Genomic DNA, 16,431 nt, shown 5'->3' on the forward strand with positions numbered 1-16,431 from the left:
CTCTCTCTCTCGTCCTCGCCCTCTCTCTCTCGCTCTCCCTTTTTCTGCTTCCCTCCCTTTTTCTCTCTCCCTCCCTCCCTTTTTCACTCTCCCTGCAGTTTTTGCTCTCCCTCCCATTTTTTCTTTCTCTCCCTCCTTTTTTCATTCTTTTTCTTTTTCTTACTTTTTCGCTCATTCTTTTCTTTCTTTCGCTCTCGCTCTTTTGCTCTCTTTTCTTTCTCTTTTTCTTTCCCTCCGTCTCGTCTCTTTATTTCCTTCCCCTCATACTTTCTCTTTTTCTTTCACTTTCTTTCTCACTCTTTTTCTATCTCATTCTTTTTCTTTCTCTTTTCTCTTCTTTCTCTTTTCTCTTTTTTCTTCTCTTTACTTTCTTTTTCTTTCTCTCTGTCTTTGTCTTGCTCTTTTTCTTTTTCTTTCTTTTCCTCTTCTCTCTTCTTTTTCTCCCTTTTTCTCTCTCTCTTCCTTTTCTTTCTTTTTCTCTTTTCCTTCCTCATGCTTTCTTTCTCTTTCTCTCACTTTTTCTCTCTCTTTCTCTCTTTTTCTCTCTCTCTTTTCCTTTCACGCTTGCCCTCACTCATTCGCCCTCCTTCGCTCCTAATTTGCAGTTATTCATTGTGAACTCCTGTAGTGAATACTGGTAGATTAGTTCACTCCAGGGGCTGTCACAGTTGACACTGATACTGTCCTCAGCTGATCTACTCTACAAACAATTCAAATATGGCAGCTGGATACTGATTTGGAATGGGTGTCCTGGCCAACATACCTCTTAAAAATACAAGAGGCACCATTCAGCTGAGATAGCTAATTTTGTATTGACCAGGAATCACATCTCTGCATTTGTTGTCCTGTATGGCTCAACTACTCATTGAATAAATAAGCTGAACCATTGCCAAAACCTTGGTACGGCTTCCTCATTTTAAAGTTCCCCGCCGCCTGAAGTTGACTTGTCTTGTTATGCATGATCCTGTATCAGTTTCACCTTCTAGTCACTTTATCTCCCAGAGGTGTGTGAAACAGCCTGGAGGTAATTCTGCCTTCAGTTTACTTTACCTTCCCTAGGCATTTGTGCCTAGTTCCTGGCACTTATTGCTGTTCATGGGGCTCAGTTCACTGAGATCTCTTATAATGTGCTCTGAAACCTACATTTTGTGCCATGTTCCCGCAAAGCAGTATTTGGTTATAAGATACCTGTAGCAGATAGTCTTCAGGGCTATGTGGGAAGAAATGGCTGAGACTTTGATTAATGTTTTAGGAAATTTGACCCTATAAGAGGTATTCAGAAATTTGAGGTATACTTCTGGGATCCTAGAGTGAGTTATGTTATGGGAAAATAAATTAGTATAAAGGTGGGGAGGAAGATGCACAAGCTTGTTATATAGGATAGTGGTGTTCATCTTGAGCACAGAGACTGCAAATAATGAGTAGTATTCCAGTATCTTACCCATCTGCAGCTATTAAAAACCACAGTAAATGAAATGTGATCTGGAATAATTCTGCTTCACAGCTCCTACTGTGTGTTGACTGATGAACAATCTCTCTGGATTGAAGATACCACCAAAGCAGTTTATCAGGTTGGTGGAAAGGAATTAATTGTTAAGTTGGCTTGTAACATCATTAATTTTCTCTCAAATTGTGTTTTTTTTTAAAAAATAATATTGTACGCAGTCTGTCTTTTCATTAGTCCCCACATTAATTGCATAAATTATGCAGTCTAATAGGGAATTGCAAGAGATTTCCCTGCACCATGTAAATCCCCCATACTGCAACCTTGAAACATTGTTCACATTTGTTCTTTCTTTAGGTCTTTTTCTCCTGGTCTCAAAATCTGCATTTATGTTGCTTCTGCAAGTAGGAACCACTTGATTAGTACTACAGTTCAGCCTCAGTTATCTCAAACCGGGCAGGTGGCAGTCAGAGTTTTGGGTGAACTCTGACCTTTAATCTGCTGGGCTGAATGTTTGGACTGGGTCTCGTATGTAATTCGTTAAATTTCCAGGTGGACCTTGGGTCCAACCAGGGATTCAGATTGGTTCGGTGCCTTTCTCTGGGTTTTTAACTGTTAGACTAGTGCATACAATCAAGTTTTACGACCAGGTCTCTTGCCAGCACGGGATCGCAACTTAATCATTACTAATTTTAGTTATCCACTATGGGGCCCCATCCATTAATTGTGGATAGTTGAGGTTCCACTATATATTAATCTATGGCCTGAAATTAATAAAGTATTTTGTTTTCCAATACAACATTTTGAAAAACAATGACTCGTGCCAAGTCCTAGTTTCACACTAGGTATTCAATCTCCTCATGCTTTATACCTATATTTTGGGCTTGGCAATGTTAGGCAGAGATTAGGGAAACAGAAACTGTACATGTTGGTTCTTCTGTTTTGATTTGAAACTTAAGCAAGGTGATCTTGTTTTAGAATTTCCAACCAAACCAAAGTGTACTACTTCCAGCATACCAAGAAACCTGGGCATAATAAAGCATCCCTCTTGCAAGCTCCATAGAATCAAAATATGCATGACTTCATTAAACATGTATGTGAAAGTACGTCTTTTAATTATAAATTATTTATAATTATAAATTGAAAAGGGCTGCAAAAGATTACAGGTAATATGCAAGAGTCTGAAGAAGAAGTTCTTCAAAAAGAAATTGTCATCCTGATGGCCAAAAAATAATATGAGTGCAGTGGATTATCCCAACAATAAATGCATTTTTCATACGTGTCCCATGTGCTTGGGGAGGTCACCACTTCAACTTGCTGAGGCTTGAAGTGAGACCTCCACTAGCCTGCTGATTGTGGACAGTATTGCTCTCTAGTGGGCAGGCCCAACAATACTGAGTTGAGTCTTCTGGGATTGCAAAGCTGGCTATGTTCCTAACGATTTTCTGCACTCTGTCCAAAATGGCTGGATGTGGAACATTACCAGAGTACATGTCAAGAGTTGCCTTCTGGCTACAGTAACTTTAGTGTTTGTCAGATATGGAAGGGTGAAATTTGTGCAGTTTGTGTAGAATATGTTGAGTTTGTCCAGTTAGACCACTCCTGGAGTGCTGTGTACAGTCCTGGGCATCAGATCTTACATTGGCATTGGAGAGAGTGCAGTGTAGATTTACCAGAATGATACCTAGAATCATAGAAAATAAATCATTCCTGGACTCGGAATGTTAAATTCCAAGGCCATTACACAAACCAGGGTTGTATTTTCTGGAATTTAGAAGATTAAAGGGTAATTTCATTAGTTTCCAAGATGTTAAGGACAACAGATAGGTTAGATAAGAGGGAAACTCTTTCTGCTGGTTGGGGAGTCGAGTACTAGGAGAGGCACAATCTTAAAAAAACAATAGAGCCAGACCTTCCAGGAGTGAAATTAGGAAATACTTCTACACACAAAGGACGATAGAAGTTTGGAACTCTATTCCACAAATAGGTCAATTGTTAGTTTTAAGTCCATGATTGGTAGATTTTTGTTATGTAAACATATTAATGGATATGGGGTAATGTTGGGTATATGGAGCTAGGTTGCAGATCAACCACAATCTTACTGAATGGCCACACAGGCTGCAGGAGGTAAATGGCCTACTCCTGTTCCTGTGTTCCTAAATGAGCTAGTTGGTCATGAAAATATAAAATCAGTATAAGATTGAAAAATAGGGAAGTTTTGGTTAATCTGTATGGAACCTTGGTTAGACCACTACATGCAGCTCTGGTTGTCATATAGAAAAATAATGTAGAGACCCTGGAGAAGGTGCAGAGAAGAGTTACAAGGATGATACCAGAAATGCTTTGGCATACCAGTCAGGAAAGAATTAACAGGCTGGCTCTCTTTTCTCTTGAGAAAAAAAGGCAAAAGGGCGACCTTATAGAGGTCTTTAAAATGAATCGTTTTGATGGAGTGGATACAGAGAGAATGTTTCCTCGTGTGGGGGAAGAGCATAACTAGAGACCATCAATGTAAGATAGTCACCAAGAAATTAAATAGGGAATTCAGAATAAATTTCTTTACCCAAAGAGTGGTGAAAATGCGGAACTCACTACCAATGAAGTAAATACTATGGATGCACTTAATGGGAAGCTAGACAAGCATATGAAGGAGGAAGGGAACAGAGGTTATGATGGTAGATTTAGATGAGAAAAGATGGGAGAAGACTTGATTAGTGCATAAACCCTGGAATGGATTAGTTGGGCCGAATGGCCTGTTTCTGTGCTGTATATCCTTTGTAAAAGCATCCAGAAAAGAGAAAATGTGCTGCTGTATCAATCTGCATTTCTTTGCTCATTTGCGTTCTTTTCTTTGGTAGGTAAATACTGCCAAATACCATTTTTGATTGTTCCGAGGTGGATTATGCAATTAATCAAATTTGACCACTGAATTAAATATTTAAAGAAGTTAATTTGCAGCATGTTCTTGAAAAAAGCATCAATCTCAAGTTTAATGTGTTTTAATGAAAATGTTACCTCAATCCTGACCAGATGAACAATTTTAATTGTAAATGTAGAATTATTTAGATAAAATGTCATTTTAACAACTTTGTTCATCATTCACTTATGTAGTTATTCAAAGAGACACCACCTGATGGGGAAAATTTTTCTAGCATGGTAGAGGTATGTCAAGATATCTTTATATTGAATTTCTGAATTAAATCTGTCAGTGCCAGATTGGAAATAATTGACCAGAACAAAGCTATCATTCCTTTAAGCACATGCTTTCCTGCAAGCGTACTGAATTGTGATCAGGATTGGATATTCAGCTAATTTTTCCCTCGCTGCTTCCCCTCTTTCAATCCTCACCTTGTGCAGGAACACTGAGGCCAATTATAATGCCATACTCTGTTCTAGCAAAAATCAACTCATAACACACAAACCAAATGTGAGACCTTTTTGTTAATTCATTCTTGGAGTGTGTATGTCGCTAGCAAGGCCAGCAATTATTGGCCATCCCTAGTTGCCCCTGAAAAGGTGGTGGTGGGCATTCTTTTTGAACTGCTTCAGTCCATCTGGGGAAGCTTCTCCCACAGTGCTGTTAACTGGGGAGTTCTGAGATTTGGATCCAATAATAGTGAAGGGACAGTGATATATTTATATCCAAGTCAGGATGGCTTGTGATTTGGGGGAGATGATGTTCCTAGACTTGTTTGGCTCATTAATACATTCAGTGCATTTACTCACTAAACTGTTTATGTTGGTGATGTAGCAAAGCCACTTATTAAAATAATTTTTTGATTCATATTTATGTATATGTTGAAAACAAATTGTTTTTTTCTAACATATATTAAGAGTTTATGTACTTATTTGGTTACAGCATATACTGCACAGTGAAGAAAATTGGATTGCATGGAAAAATGAAGGTTGCCCAAGTTTTGTTAAAGAAAGGTATATCTTTTAAGATTTACTATCACTTCTTACATGCCTGTCATCACATTTCCATCTCCTCCTCAACATAGCTTATGTACTTCAATTGATTGAAAGGGCAAACAGGCATCCTGTCTTGTATGTCTAGTGTAACTCCCCTCCTTAACAATCCAACGTGCACACAGATACACTAAAAACAGTACCATCTGGCCTCTGTCAGAATACTCATATTTTCTTCTTGGAAGTTTGTATGTAATCTTGTCATGAGGATTTAATTTTATTTAATGAATTTCAAACAGGCAATTCTTATCAAATAATGCTGAATGAATAAAAGCTGGTGTTTTCTAGTTTTATGTAACTTTTCATTTGTACCATGTTTAGAAATATGAGCAATGAAATTGATATAACTAAAGCAATAAATCAGGAGCTACCTAAATTCTGACTTGATAGTGGAATTCAATTATTAAGCATATTCCAAAAATGATAGTTCTAGTAATTTGCTTTATGTTTCAGACTGTGCCAGTGTTCTGTTTTTTTCCTCCTCTCATGAGCACGCGCGCGCGCAAACAGAAATCATAAGTTCACTTTGATTAGTTATATTTGGTTTTTAAAGACCACCTGAATCCAAAGTTCCAAAGCCTGCAAGAAAACGACCTGCTCCTGAGGATTTCTTTGGGAAAGGACCGGGCAAGAAGGTCTTGATGGGAAAGTAAGTACAAATGCTATTTTGAATAGCTGTTTACAATATGGGGCATGATCAAGCACTGCCAAAACTGAAATTAGGCGGGTCGATAGAAACATGTTATGAGTACTTGGGTACTTGTCTGCTACTCTAGAAGTGTTTTCTTAAGCATATAATTTATTAAAAAACCAGATAAGCATAACTAAGCTCAGTAAAATATGTGAATAGTTTAGTATCGTAATTATGATAATATAACCATAAATAATTGTGCATGTCTTCTAACTCCAATTTAACTGATCCAAATAAATTCAAAATTACTAATTAATTTTGCATACAAGTTTGTGAATTCTAGTATAAAATTTTAGAAACTATCCTACTAGATCACATTCAACAAAGATTTGATTGATGAATGGTGCTTTTTTTTTGTCTGTTTAACTGAACATTTATTGACACGTTTGGTAGTCGAAATATTTACTTCTTCTTGGACACACCGACTGTGCGTCCTCTCCTGCCTGTGGTCTTTGTGTGCTGGCCACGCACACGGAGACCCCAGAAGTGTCGCAGACCCCTTTGTGCACGGATCTTCTTCAATCGCTCCAGGTCCTCACGCAGTTTGTTGTCCAGGCCGTTGGCCAAGACTTGGCTGTATTTTCCATCCTTAACATCCTTCTGCCTGTTCAGGAACCAGTCTGGAATCTGGTACTGACGTGGGTTCTGCATGATTGTTATAATGCACTCGACCTCATCCTCAGAGAGCTCCCCAGCTCTCTTGCTCAGGTCGATATCAGCTTTCCTCAGTACCACATGAGCGTAGCGCCTTCTGACACCCTTGATGGTGGTGATCGCAAACGCTATCTTCTTTCGCCCATCAATGTTGGTGTTGAGGACTCAAAGAATGTGCTGGAACTTTTAGGGAATAACCAATGACATGATGGCTTCAACGGTCACTCGGCCTAGAATTTTTGTAGATGTCAAGTTCATTATTTTTTGATACTGGAATTTCAAGATTATGGTATTACCTGGCACAACAGGTTCATTATTTGGTCACTGTGACATTTAGTTTCAGTCACATTCTTTGAAAAGAACTTTAAAAAGATTACAGTTAGACTGTGGCCTCGGATCAGTCTCCCTAGCAATGGGTACATAAGGATAGAGGTAGTTTCTTTTACCCCTCTTGATTTTGTCTTGGATCCCTCAATAATGAATGATACTGTGTTGAAACGTAGCCCATTAAATGGTTAAACGACAAGTCTGTGTAAATGATAATGTTATCATACTTCACATATCTAAAATTGAGTGTTTTTGGTTTCCTACAGTGAAGAACTGACACGGCTTTGGAATCTCTGCCCTGACAACATGGAGGCCTGTAAGTCTGAAAGCAGGTGAGAGATGCAAGTTGACATTATAAGACCTTTTTGAAGGATTTGAAAGTTTGACGATACTTAAGTCAGTCGCAGATACTGCCTTGATTTAAAGTCAGAAGGCTATCAGTATATTTGTGGATCAGTGGCGCACACTGCGACATGAAGGGTTAGGATTATGTCCTGAATTTGCGGTTTCCAGCTAAATAAATTTCCAGTTCTAACTGGGAAATGTAAAGCAGCAAAAGGTTCCTTCCTACTAAGGACAATGTCGGGGAGGCGATGACGTAGTGGTATTATCACTGGACTGGTAATCCAGAGACCCATGTTGCTGGGGTGGGGACGTCAATGTCCATCACCAAGTGGCTCGAAAGCACCAGCACAGACCGAGCTGCCCAAGCCCTTAAGAATATAGCTGCTAGACTCACCACTGGCAGGTGGTGAGGGAACCAACAAGAGGGAAAAAAAGAATACTTGACGTCACCCTCACCAACCTGCCTGCTGTAGATGCATCTGTCCAAGACAGTATCGGTAGGAGTGCCATTGCACACTCCTAGTGGAGATGAAGTCCCATCTTCACATTGAAGATAGACTCCACTGTGCTAAATGGGATAGATGTCAAACAGATCTAACAACTCTAAACTGGGCATCCATGAGGCATTGTGGGCCATCAACAGCAGTAGAATTGTACTCAACCACAATCTGTAACTTCATGGCCCAGCATATCCCCCACTCTGCTGTTACCACCAAGCCACAGGATCAACCCTGGTTCAACAACACAGGATTACTTGCGTGTCAAACTGCATAAACAACAAGTGATGGACAGAGCTAAGCAATTCCAGAATCAACAGTAATCTGTAATCTAAGCTCTGCAGTCCTGCCACATCCAGTCATGAATGGTGATGGACAATTAAACAACTCATTGGAGGAGGAGGGTCCATAAATATCCCCACCCTCAATGATGGGGGAGCCCAGCACATCAGTGCAAAAGATAAGGCTGAAGCATTTGCAACAATCTTCAGCCAGAAGTGCGAAGTGGATGATCCATCTCAGCCTCCTCCAGAGGTCTCCAGCATCACAGATGCCAGTCTTCATCCAATTCAATTCACACCATGTGATATCAAGAAACGGCTGAAGGCACTGGAGAGTGCAAAGGCTATGGGCCCTGATAATAATCTGGCAATAGCACTGAAGACCTGTGCTCCCCAAGCCAAGCTGTTCCAGTACAGTTACAACACTGGCATCTACCTGGCAATATGGAAAATTGCCCAGTTTGTCCTGTACACAAAAAGCAGGACAAATCCAACCTGGCCAATTACCACCCCATCAGCCTACTCTTGATCATCAGTAAAGTGATGGAAGGGGTCATCAACAGCGCTATCAAGCTCCACTTGCTTAGCAATAACCTCATTGACGCTCAGTTTGGGTTCCACCAGGGTAACTCAGCTTCTGACCTCATTACAGCCTTGGTTCGAGCATGAACAAAGAGCTGAACTCCAGGGGTGAGCTGAGAGTGACTGCCCTTGACATCAAGGCAGCATTTTACCGAGTATGGCATCAAGGAGCCCTAGCAAAACTGGAGTTAATGGGAAACAGCGGTGGGGGGGAAACTCTCCGCTGGTTGGAAGATGGTTGTGGTTATTGGAGGTCAGTCATTTCAGTTCCAGGACATCACTGCAGGAGTTCCTCAGGGTAGTGTCTTCGACTCAACCTTCTTCAACTGCTTCATCAATGGCGTTCCTTCCATCATAATGTCAGAAGTGGGGATGTTGGCTGATGATTGCACAATGTTCAGCACCATTCACGACTCCTCAGATGCTGAAGCAGTCCATGTCCAAATGCAGCAAGACCTGGACAATATCCAGGTTTGGGCTGACAAGTGGCAAGTGACATTCGCACCACACAAGTGTCAGGCAATCTCCAGCAAGAGAGAATCCAACTGTTGTCCCCTGACGTTCAGTGGCATTACCATCACTGAATCTGCACTGTCAACATCCTGGGGGTTACCATTGACCAGAAACTGAACTGGACTAGCCATTTAAACACTGTGGCTACAAGAGCAGGTTAACATAGAAACTAGGAGCAGGAGTAGGCCATTTGGCCCTTCGAGCCTGCTCCGCCATTTATTACGATCATGCCTGATCATCCAACTCAATAGCCTGCTCCCGCTTTCTCCCCATAACCTTTGATCCCTTTCGCCCCAAGAGCTATATCTAACTCCTTCTTGAAAGCATACAATGTTTTGGTCTCAACTACTTTCTGTGGTCACGAATTCCAGAGGCTCACCACTCTCTGGGTGAAGAAATTTCTCCTCATCTCAGTCCTAAATGGTCAACCCCATATCCTCAGACTGTGATCCCTGGTTTTGGACTCCCCCACCATCGGGAACATCCTTCGTGCATCAACCCTGTCTAGTCCTGTTAGAATTTTATAGATTTCTATGAGATCCCCCCTCATTCTTCTGAACTCCAGCGAATATAAGCCTAATCGACTCAATCTCTCCTCATATGTCAGTCCCACCATCCCAGGAATCAGTCTGGTAAACCTTCTCTGCACTCCCTCTATAGCAAGTACATCCTTCCTCAGATAAGGAGACCAAAACTGCACACAATATTCCAGGTGTGGTCTCACCAAGGCCCTGTACAATTGCAGCAAGACATCCCTGTTCCTGTACTCAAATCCTCTGGCTATGAAGGCCAACATGCCATTTGTCTTCTTTACCGCCTGCTGCACCTGCATGCTTACCTTCAGCGACTGGTGTACAAGGACACCCAGGTCTCGTTGCACATTTCCCTCTCTCAATTTATAGCCATTCAGATAATAATCTGCCTTCCTGTTTTTGCTACCAAAATGGATAACCTCACATTTATCCACATTATACTGCATCTGCCATGCGTTTGCCCACTCACTCAGCTTCCTCCTCACAGCTCACCCTCCCACCCAGCTTTGTGTCACCTGCAAATTTGGAGATATTACATTTAATTCCCTCATCTAAATCATTAATATATATTGTGAATAACTGGGGTCCCAGCACCGATCCCTGCGGTACCCCACTAGTCACTGGCTGCCATTCGGAAAAAGACCCATTTATTCCTACTCTTTATTTCCTGTCTGCCAACCAGTTTTCTATCCATCTCAATACACTACCCCCAATCCCATGCGCTTTATAGGTCAGCTTGGAATACTGCGGTGAGTAACTCACCTCCTGACTCCCTAAAGCCTGTCCAGACTCTACAAGGCACAAGTCATGAGTGTGATGGAATACTCTCTACTTACCTGAATGAGTGCAGCTCCAACAACACTCCAGAAGCTTGATACCATCCAGGGCAAAGCAGCTGCTTGATTGGCACCCCTTCCACAAACATTCACTCCCTCCACCACCGGCAAACAGTGGTAGTAGTGTATACCATCTACAAGATGCACTGCAGAAACTCACCAAAGTTCCTTTGGCAGCACCTTCCAAACCCATGACCTGACCCCTCCAGAAGGACATGGGCAGCAGATAGATGGAACACCACCACCTGGAAGTTCCCCTCCAAGTCACTTACCATCTTGACTTGGGAATATATCGCCGTTCCTTCACAGTTGCTGGGTCAAGATCCTGGAACTCTCTCCCTAACAGCACTGTGGATATCCCCAACCCCGCTCCCCGCACCATCCCCGTCCCCCCAGTGAAGGCTGTTATGCTTTGTTAATGGCCATCTTGCATTGTACTGCCATTCTGATCACAATTTTATTGTGTTTTTATCTTCATTTTGACATTATCTATATGGATTGCAGAGAGTTTATGCCCACTTTGGAGGAGTTTTTTGAAGAAGCTATTGAGCAAGCTGATCCAGAAAACATGGTTGAAGAAGAGTACAAGTAAGTTATTGTGATTTCACAAACTTAAAGGTTAACTATCCATGAAAGTATGATAATCAGAATCTGTTCACATTCTGACAACAGTTTTTACTTGAATGACGCAGGGTGGTAAACAATTCCAATTATGGCTGGCGGGCTTTGAGGCTGCTCGCAAGACGAAGTCCACACTTCTTCCAGCCAACTAATCAACAGTTCAAGAGCTTGCCTGAGTACCTAGACAACATGGTTATCAAATTGGCTAAGGAACTACCTGTAAGTATCTTGTCTGCTTTCTGTTTGTGAAGCATATAGTGCAGTGCCACATTTTGAAAGCTGGAAGATATGCCTGAATAATGAAATCATTTAGTATATAATATCCTGAATCACCAAGCTGTTTGTTTGTGTGCCATCGTTGTGAGGAACGAAGTCCACTCAACAGCTACCACTATACCCCTGCTTCATGCAGGGCCTTTTGGAGTACTAAATTGGATTAAAAACAGGCAAACTTCAGTGAATAACTGAAAAACATGCCTTTGCCCAATACATCTCAATCATATGGTTCAGCGCACCTTGTAGGGAAAAAGCAACTTACTTTAATGTAAAATCTGTAATATAAAATGTACCAAAGCTTTTCACAAAGGTAGAAACTAACCAGAGACCAAGCAATACAGCAAGAAGGATTAGCAGAGGTGGCCAGAAGAAATAAATTTTGAGAAGGGTAGAAGGGTTTCAAGGCAGAGGAACTGAGGTAATGTGCAAATTGTTCAAAATGGCTGGAAACCTTGCAGAAAAGAAAGGATGCAGATGAGATTAGAATTGTAAGAATGGAAATGCATGCAGGAGCATTTTTTGTTCTTGGAATTCGATCGTTTCTGGAAAGGCCAGCATTTGTTGGAACCATAGAACAGTTGCGCTGCAGAAAGAGGCTATTCAGCCCATCGTGCCTGCGTCGGCCAAATAGAGATATAAGAAACTAGCCGCTCATTTTAATCCCACTTTCCAGCACCTGGTCCATAGCCTTGCAGGTTACAGCACTTCAGATGCAGATCCAGGTACCTTTTAAATGAGTTGAGCGCTTCAGCTTCAACCACCAACTTGGGCAGTGAATTCCAGACGCCCACCATCCTCTGGGTGAAAAGGTTTTTCCTCACATCCCCTTCAATCCTTCTACCAATCACCTTAAATGTATGCCCTCTAGTAATTGATCCCTCAGCTCAAGTCTTTCCTGTCTACCCTATTTAGGCCCCTCATAATTTTGTACATCTCAATTAGGTCACCCCTTAGCCTCCCCTGTTGTAAGGAAAACAATCCTAGCCTATCCAATCTCTCTTCGTAGCTACAGTTTTCAAGTCCTGGCAACATTCTTGTAAATCTCCTCTGCAGTCTCTCCAGAGCAATTATGTCCTTCCTGTAATGTGATGATCAGATCTGTATGCAAAATCCCAGCTGTGGCCTAACCAGTATTGTATACAGTTCCATCATTACATCCCTGCTTTTGTATTCAATACCTCACCCAATAAAGGAAAGCATTCCATTTGCTTTCTTGACCATCTTGTCCACCTGCCCTGCCACCTTCAAGGACCTGTGGACATGCATACCAAGGTCTCTCACTCCCTCAACCCCTCTCAATAACTTCCCATTTATTGAGTATTCCCTTGCTTTATTTGCCTTCCCCAATACATTGCCTCACGCTTTTCCGGACTGAATTCCATTTTCCACTTCTCCGCCCACTCAACCAAACCATTGATATCATTCTGGAGTCGACAGCTACCCTCTTCGCTATCAACTGCACGGCCGATTTCTTCGTCATCTGCATATTTCCCAATCTTGTCTCCCACACCTAAATCTAAATCATTAATATATACAGCAAAGGCCCCAACACTGAGCACTACGGAACACCACTGGAAACCGTTTTCCATTCGCAAAAACATGCATCACCCTTTGTTTCCTGGCACCGAGCCAATTTTGGATCCAATCTGCTACCTTCCCCTGTATCCTGTGAGATCTCACTTTTCTGACCACTCTGCCATGTGGGACCTTGTCAAATGCCTTACTGAAATCCATGTAGATAAAACCTCTGCACTACCCTCATCAATCCTCCTTGGATCTGTTAAGTTAGTAAGACACGATCGTCCCCTAACAAAGCCATACTGACTATCCCTAATCAGTCCGTGCCTTTCTAAGTGACAGTTTATCGTGTTTCTCAGAATTGTTTCCAATAATTTGCCCTCCACTGAAGTCAGACTGACTGGCCTATAATTTTCTGGCCTATCCCTTGTACCCTTTTTAAATAACGTTTGCAGAACTCCAATCCTCTGGGACCTCATCTGTTTCTAGTGAGGATTGGAAAATGATTGAGCATCTGCTATTTCCTCCCTGGTTTCTTTCAACAGCCTGGCATACAATGCATCTGGCCCTGGTGATTTATCCACCTTCAAGGATGCCAGTCCCTCCAGTAATCCCCCCCCTCCCAACCTCACTATTCTATTGTATCTAATATTTCATCCTCCTCTTTAACTAGAATGCCTGCAGCATCCCTCCTTATTGAAGACAGAGACAAAGTACTCATTGAGAACCCTGCCCACATCTTCTGCATCAACCCACAAGTTACCATGTACATCTCTGATAGGCCCTACCTCTTCCTTAGTTATTCTTTTGCTCTTAATGCACTGGTAAATCATCTTAGGATTTTCTTTGATTTTACCTGCCAATATTTTTTCGTATCCTCTCTTTGCTTTCCTAATTTCTATTTTTACTTCACCCCTGTACTTTCTATACTCCTCTAGGCGTTCTACAGTATTAAGTCTTTTGTGACTGTCATAAGCTTTCTTTTTCTGCTTTATCTTGGCCTGTATGCTTCTGGATAACCAGGGGACTCTAGATTTGGCAGTATCACCCTTTTTCTTTGTGGGGACATGTCTACACTGTGCCCAAAGAATTTTGCCTTTGAATGCCTCCCACTGATTTGACAGTTTTTCCTTCTAATAGCTGTATCTAGTTCACTCTCGCCAGTTCCCCTCTCAGCTTCGTAAAATTTGTCTTCTCCCAATTTAGAACTTTTACCCCTGTTCTATTTTTCTCCTTTTCCATAATGATGCTAAACCTAACTATATTATGGTCACTATCTCCAAAATGGTCCTCCACTGCTACTTCATCCACTTGCCCACTTCATTTCCTAAGACTAAATCTAGAATTGCGCTCCCTTTCGTTGGGCTTGTTAGGTGCTGGCTAAAAAGATTCCCTTGAATGCAGTTCAAGAATTTTGCGCCTTCTGTGCCCTTTACACTGTTTGTATCCCAGTTGATATTAGGGTAGTTGAAGTCCCCAATGATTACTGCCCTATTGTTTTTGCGCTCAGAAACCTGTCTACATATTTGCTCATCTAACTCCCTTCCACTATTTGGGGGTCTATGGTACATTCCTAGCAGTGTGGCTGCCCCTTTTTTATTTCTGAGCTGAACCCACATGGCCTCATTTGATGCTTCATTTACTATATATCCCTCCTCACAGCTGTAATTGATTCTTTAACCAATAATGTTACACCCCTACCTTTTTTATCCCCCTCCCAATCCTGCCTAAAAACTCTATATCCAAGGATGTTGAGCTGCCATTTTTGCCCCTCCATAAGCCAGGTTTCCATTATAGAAATGATATCATGCTGCCATGTGACTACCTGTGCTCTCAGCTCATTGGCTTTCTTTACTATGCTCCTTCCATTTACATATGTACCTTCTAACACTGCCATATTCCTGTGCTGCTTCCGTCTTTCAGAGTCACTCATTCTCCATTTCCCGCTCCCTGCTCTGAATTTGCCCTCAGGTTCCCATCCCGCTGCCAATCTAGTTTAACCGCACACACCTCCCCGCCCACCCCCCTCTCCACGCACACACACACACACCCACCCCAACATATCCGTCCCGGTCCGTACGGCTGCTTTACACATCCTGGTTTGCAGGCTCCGTCCTATCTCCCTAAAGTCTGCTTTCAGGACCTCATTTCCGCCCACAGAAGAATGTCTTGCCACTCTGTGACATTTTTGACCCTGGCATCAGGGACGCAACATACCGTCCTGGAGTGGCGTCTACGACAACAGAAAAGCCTGTCCGTTCCCCTAACGAACGAAACTCCTATTACTACTGCTCTTGCCCTATTCTTTCTCCTTTCCTGTACAACAGAGCTGGATGTGATGCCACAAACTTGTCTCTGATTGCACTCCTCCGATGCCCTCACCAGTATACAAAACGGAAAACCAATTGGTGAGCGGGACCCCAGGGGACTCCTGCACCACCTGCCTAATTTTCTTAGACTGCCTGGTGGTCACCCATTCTCTTTCGGCTCCAGGCTCCTAAGCTGCAATGTGACCACCCCTGAACATGCTATCCACGTTGCTCTCAGCCTCACGGATGTGCCACAGTGACTCTAGCTGCCGCTCGAGCTCCAAAACCCAGAGCTCCAGATTCTGCAGCTGGTGACATTTACTGTACATGTGGTTGTCTATGACACGGGTAGCGCCCACAATTTCCCACATATTACAGGACACACATTCCACACAACTGAGCTGTCCTGCCATGGCTTCAATTTACTTCCCTTGTGTTAATTTTATTTTACTTTGGCTTACTTATGCAACTTTATTTCACCTGGCCTCGACTTAACTTTATTTCCCTATTGCTTGTGTTTCTTATTGAAGTGTAAGTAGCCCCTTCTTTTAAAAACAATGTGTTTTTCTAATACTCAGCTACTTGATGACACTCCCTAACTGCAGTTTCTCACTAACCAATGAGCTTATGTTTCTCCTGTGATGTTAGGTGCTAGGTGCTGCTGACTGCCTGTCTCAGGGTCCTCTTCTCGCACTCCTCTAGGTGCTGCTGACTGCCTGACATGGGGTCCTCCTCCCTAATTATCCTTGAGAAGGTGGTGGTGAGCTGCCTTCTTAAAACAGTGTAGTCCAGGTGGTGTAGGTGCACTTATAGTGCTCTTTTATTTCCTGTGTCAATTTTATACAACTGAATGGCTTACATCAGTTAAGAGTCAACCACATTGCTGTGAATCTGAAGTCACATGTAGACCAGCTTATGTAGACTGGGTAAGGATTGCAGATTCATCTCCTAAAGGATATGAGTGAATAATTCAACAGTTTCATGATCATTATTCAAGAAACTAGCGTTTTATTCCAGATTTGCCATGGTGGGATT

At 42.2% G+C, this 16,431-nt stretch overlaps 1 protein-coding gene and 1 pseudogene across 5 annotated transcripts in view; one reads left to right on the plus strand and one right to left on the minus strand.

Annotated features, from left to right (window-relative positions):
• thoc1 (THO complex 1) overlaps nucleotides 1-16,431 on the plus strand; it is an 83,385-nt gene that overhangs the window by 55,484 nt on the left and 11,470 nt on the right. For all 4 annotated transcript variants that reach the window (XM_078540612.1, XM_078540611.1, XM_078540614.1 and 1 more), the window contains exons 13-19: nucleotides 1,505-1,571; nucleotides 4,556-4,606; nucleotides 5,304-5,374; nucleotides 5,967-6,062; nucleotides 7,352-7,417; nucleotides 11,177-11,260; nucleotides 11,365-11,512. In XM_078540612.1, the coding sequence (XP_078396738.1) occupies nucleotides 1,505-1,571; nucleotides 4,556-4,606; nucleotides 5,304-5,374; nucleotides 5,967-6,062; nucleotides 7,352-7,417; nucleotides 11,177-11,260; nucleotides 11,365-11,512 (583 nt within the window). The remainder of the gene's footprint in view (nucleotides 1-1,504; nucleotides 1,572-4,555; nucleotides 4,607-5,303; nucleotides 5,375-5,966; nucleotides 6,063-7,351; nucleotides 7,418-11,176; nucleotides 11,261-11,364; nucleotides 11,513-16,431) is intronic.
• Nucleotides 6,466-6,965, minus strand: LOC144679807 (small ribosomal subunit protein uS13 pseudogene; annotated as a pseudogene). Its single transcript, XR_013576427.1, has one exon. The product of XR_013576427.1 is annotated as a small ribosomal subunit protein uS13 pseudogene (transcript).

This window comes from Cetorhinus maximus, chromosome 4 (genome assembly GCF_964194155.1).
Source record: "Cetorhinus maximus chromosome 4, sCetMax3.hap1.1, whole genome shotgun sequence".
In the NCBI taxonomy this organism is placed as follows: Eukaryota; Metazoa; Chordata; class Chondrichthyes; order Lamniformes; family Cetorhinidae; genus Cetorhinus; species Cetorhinus maximus.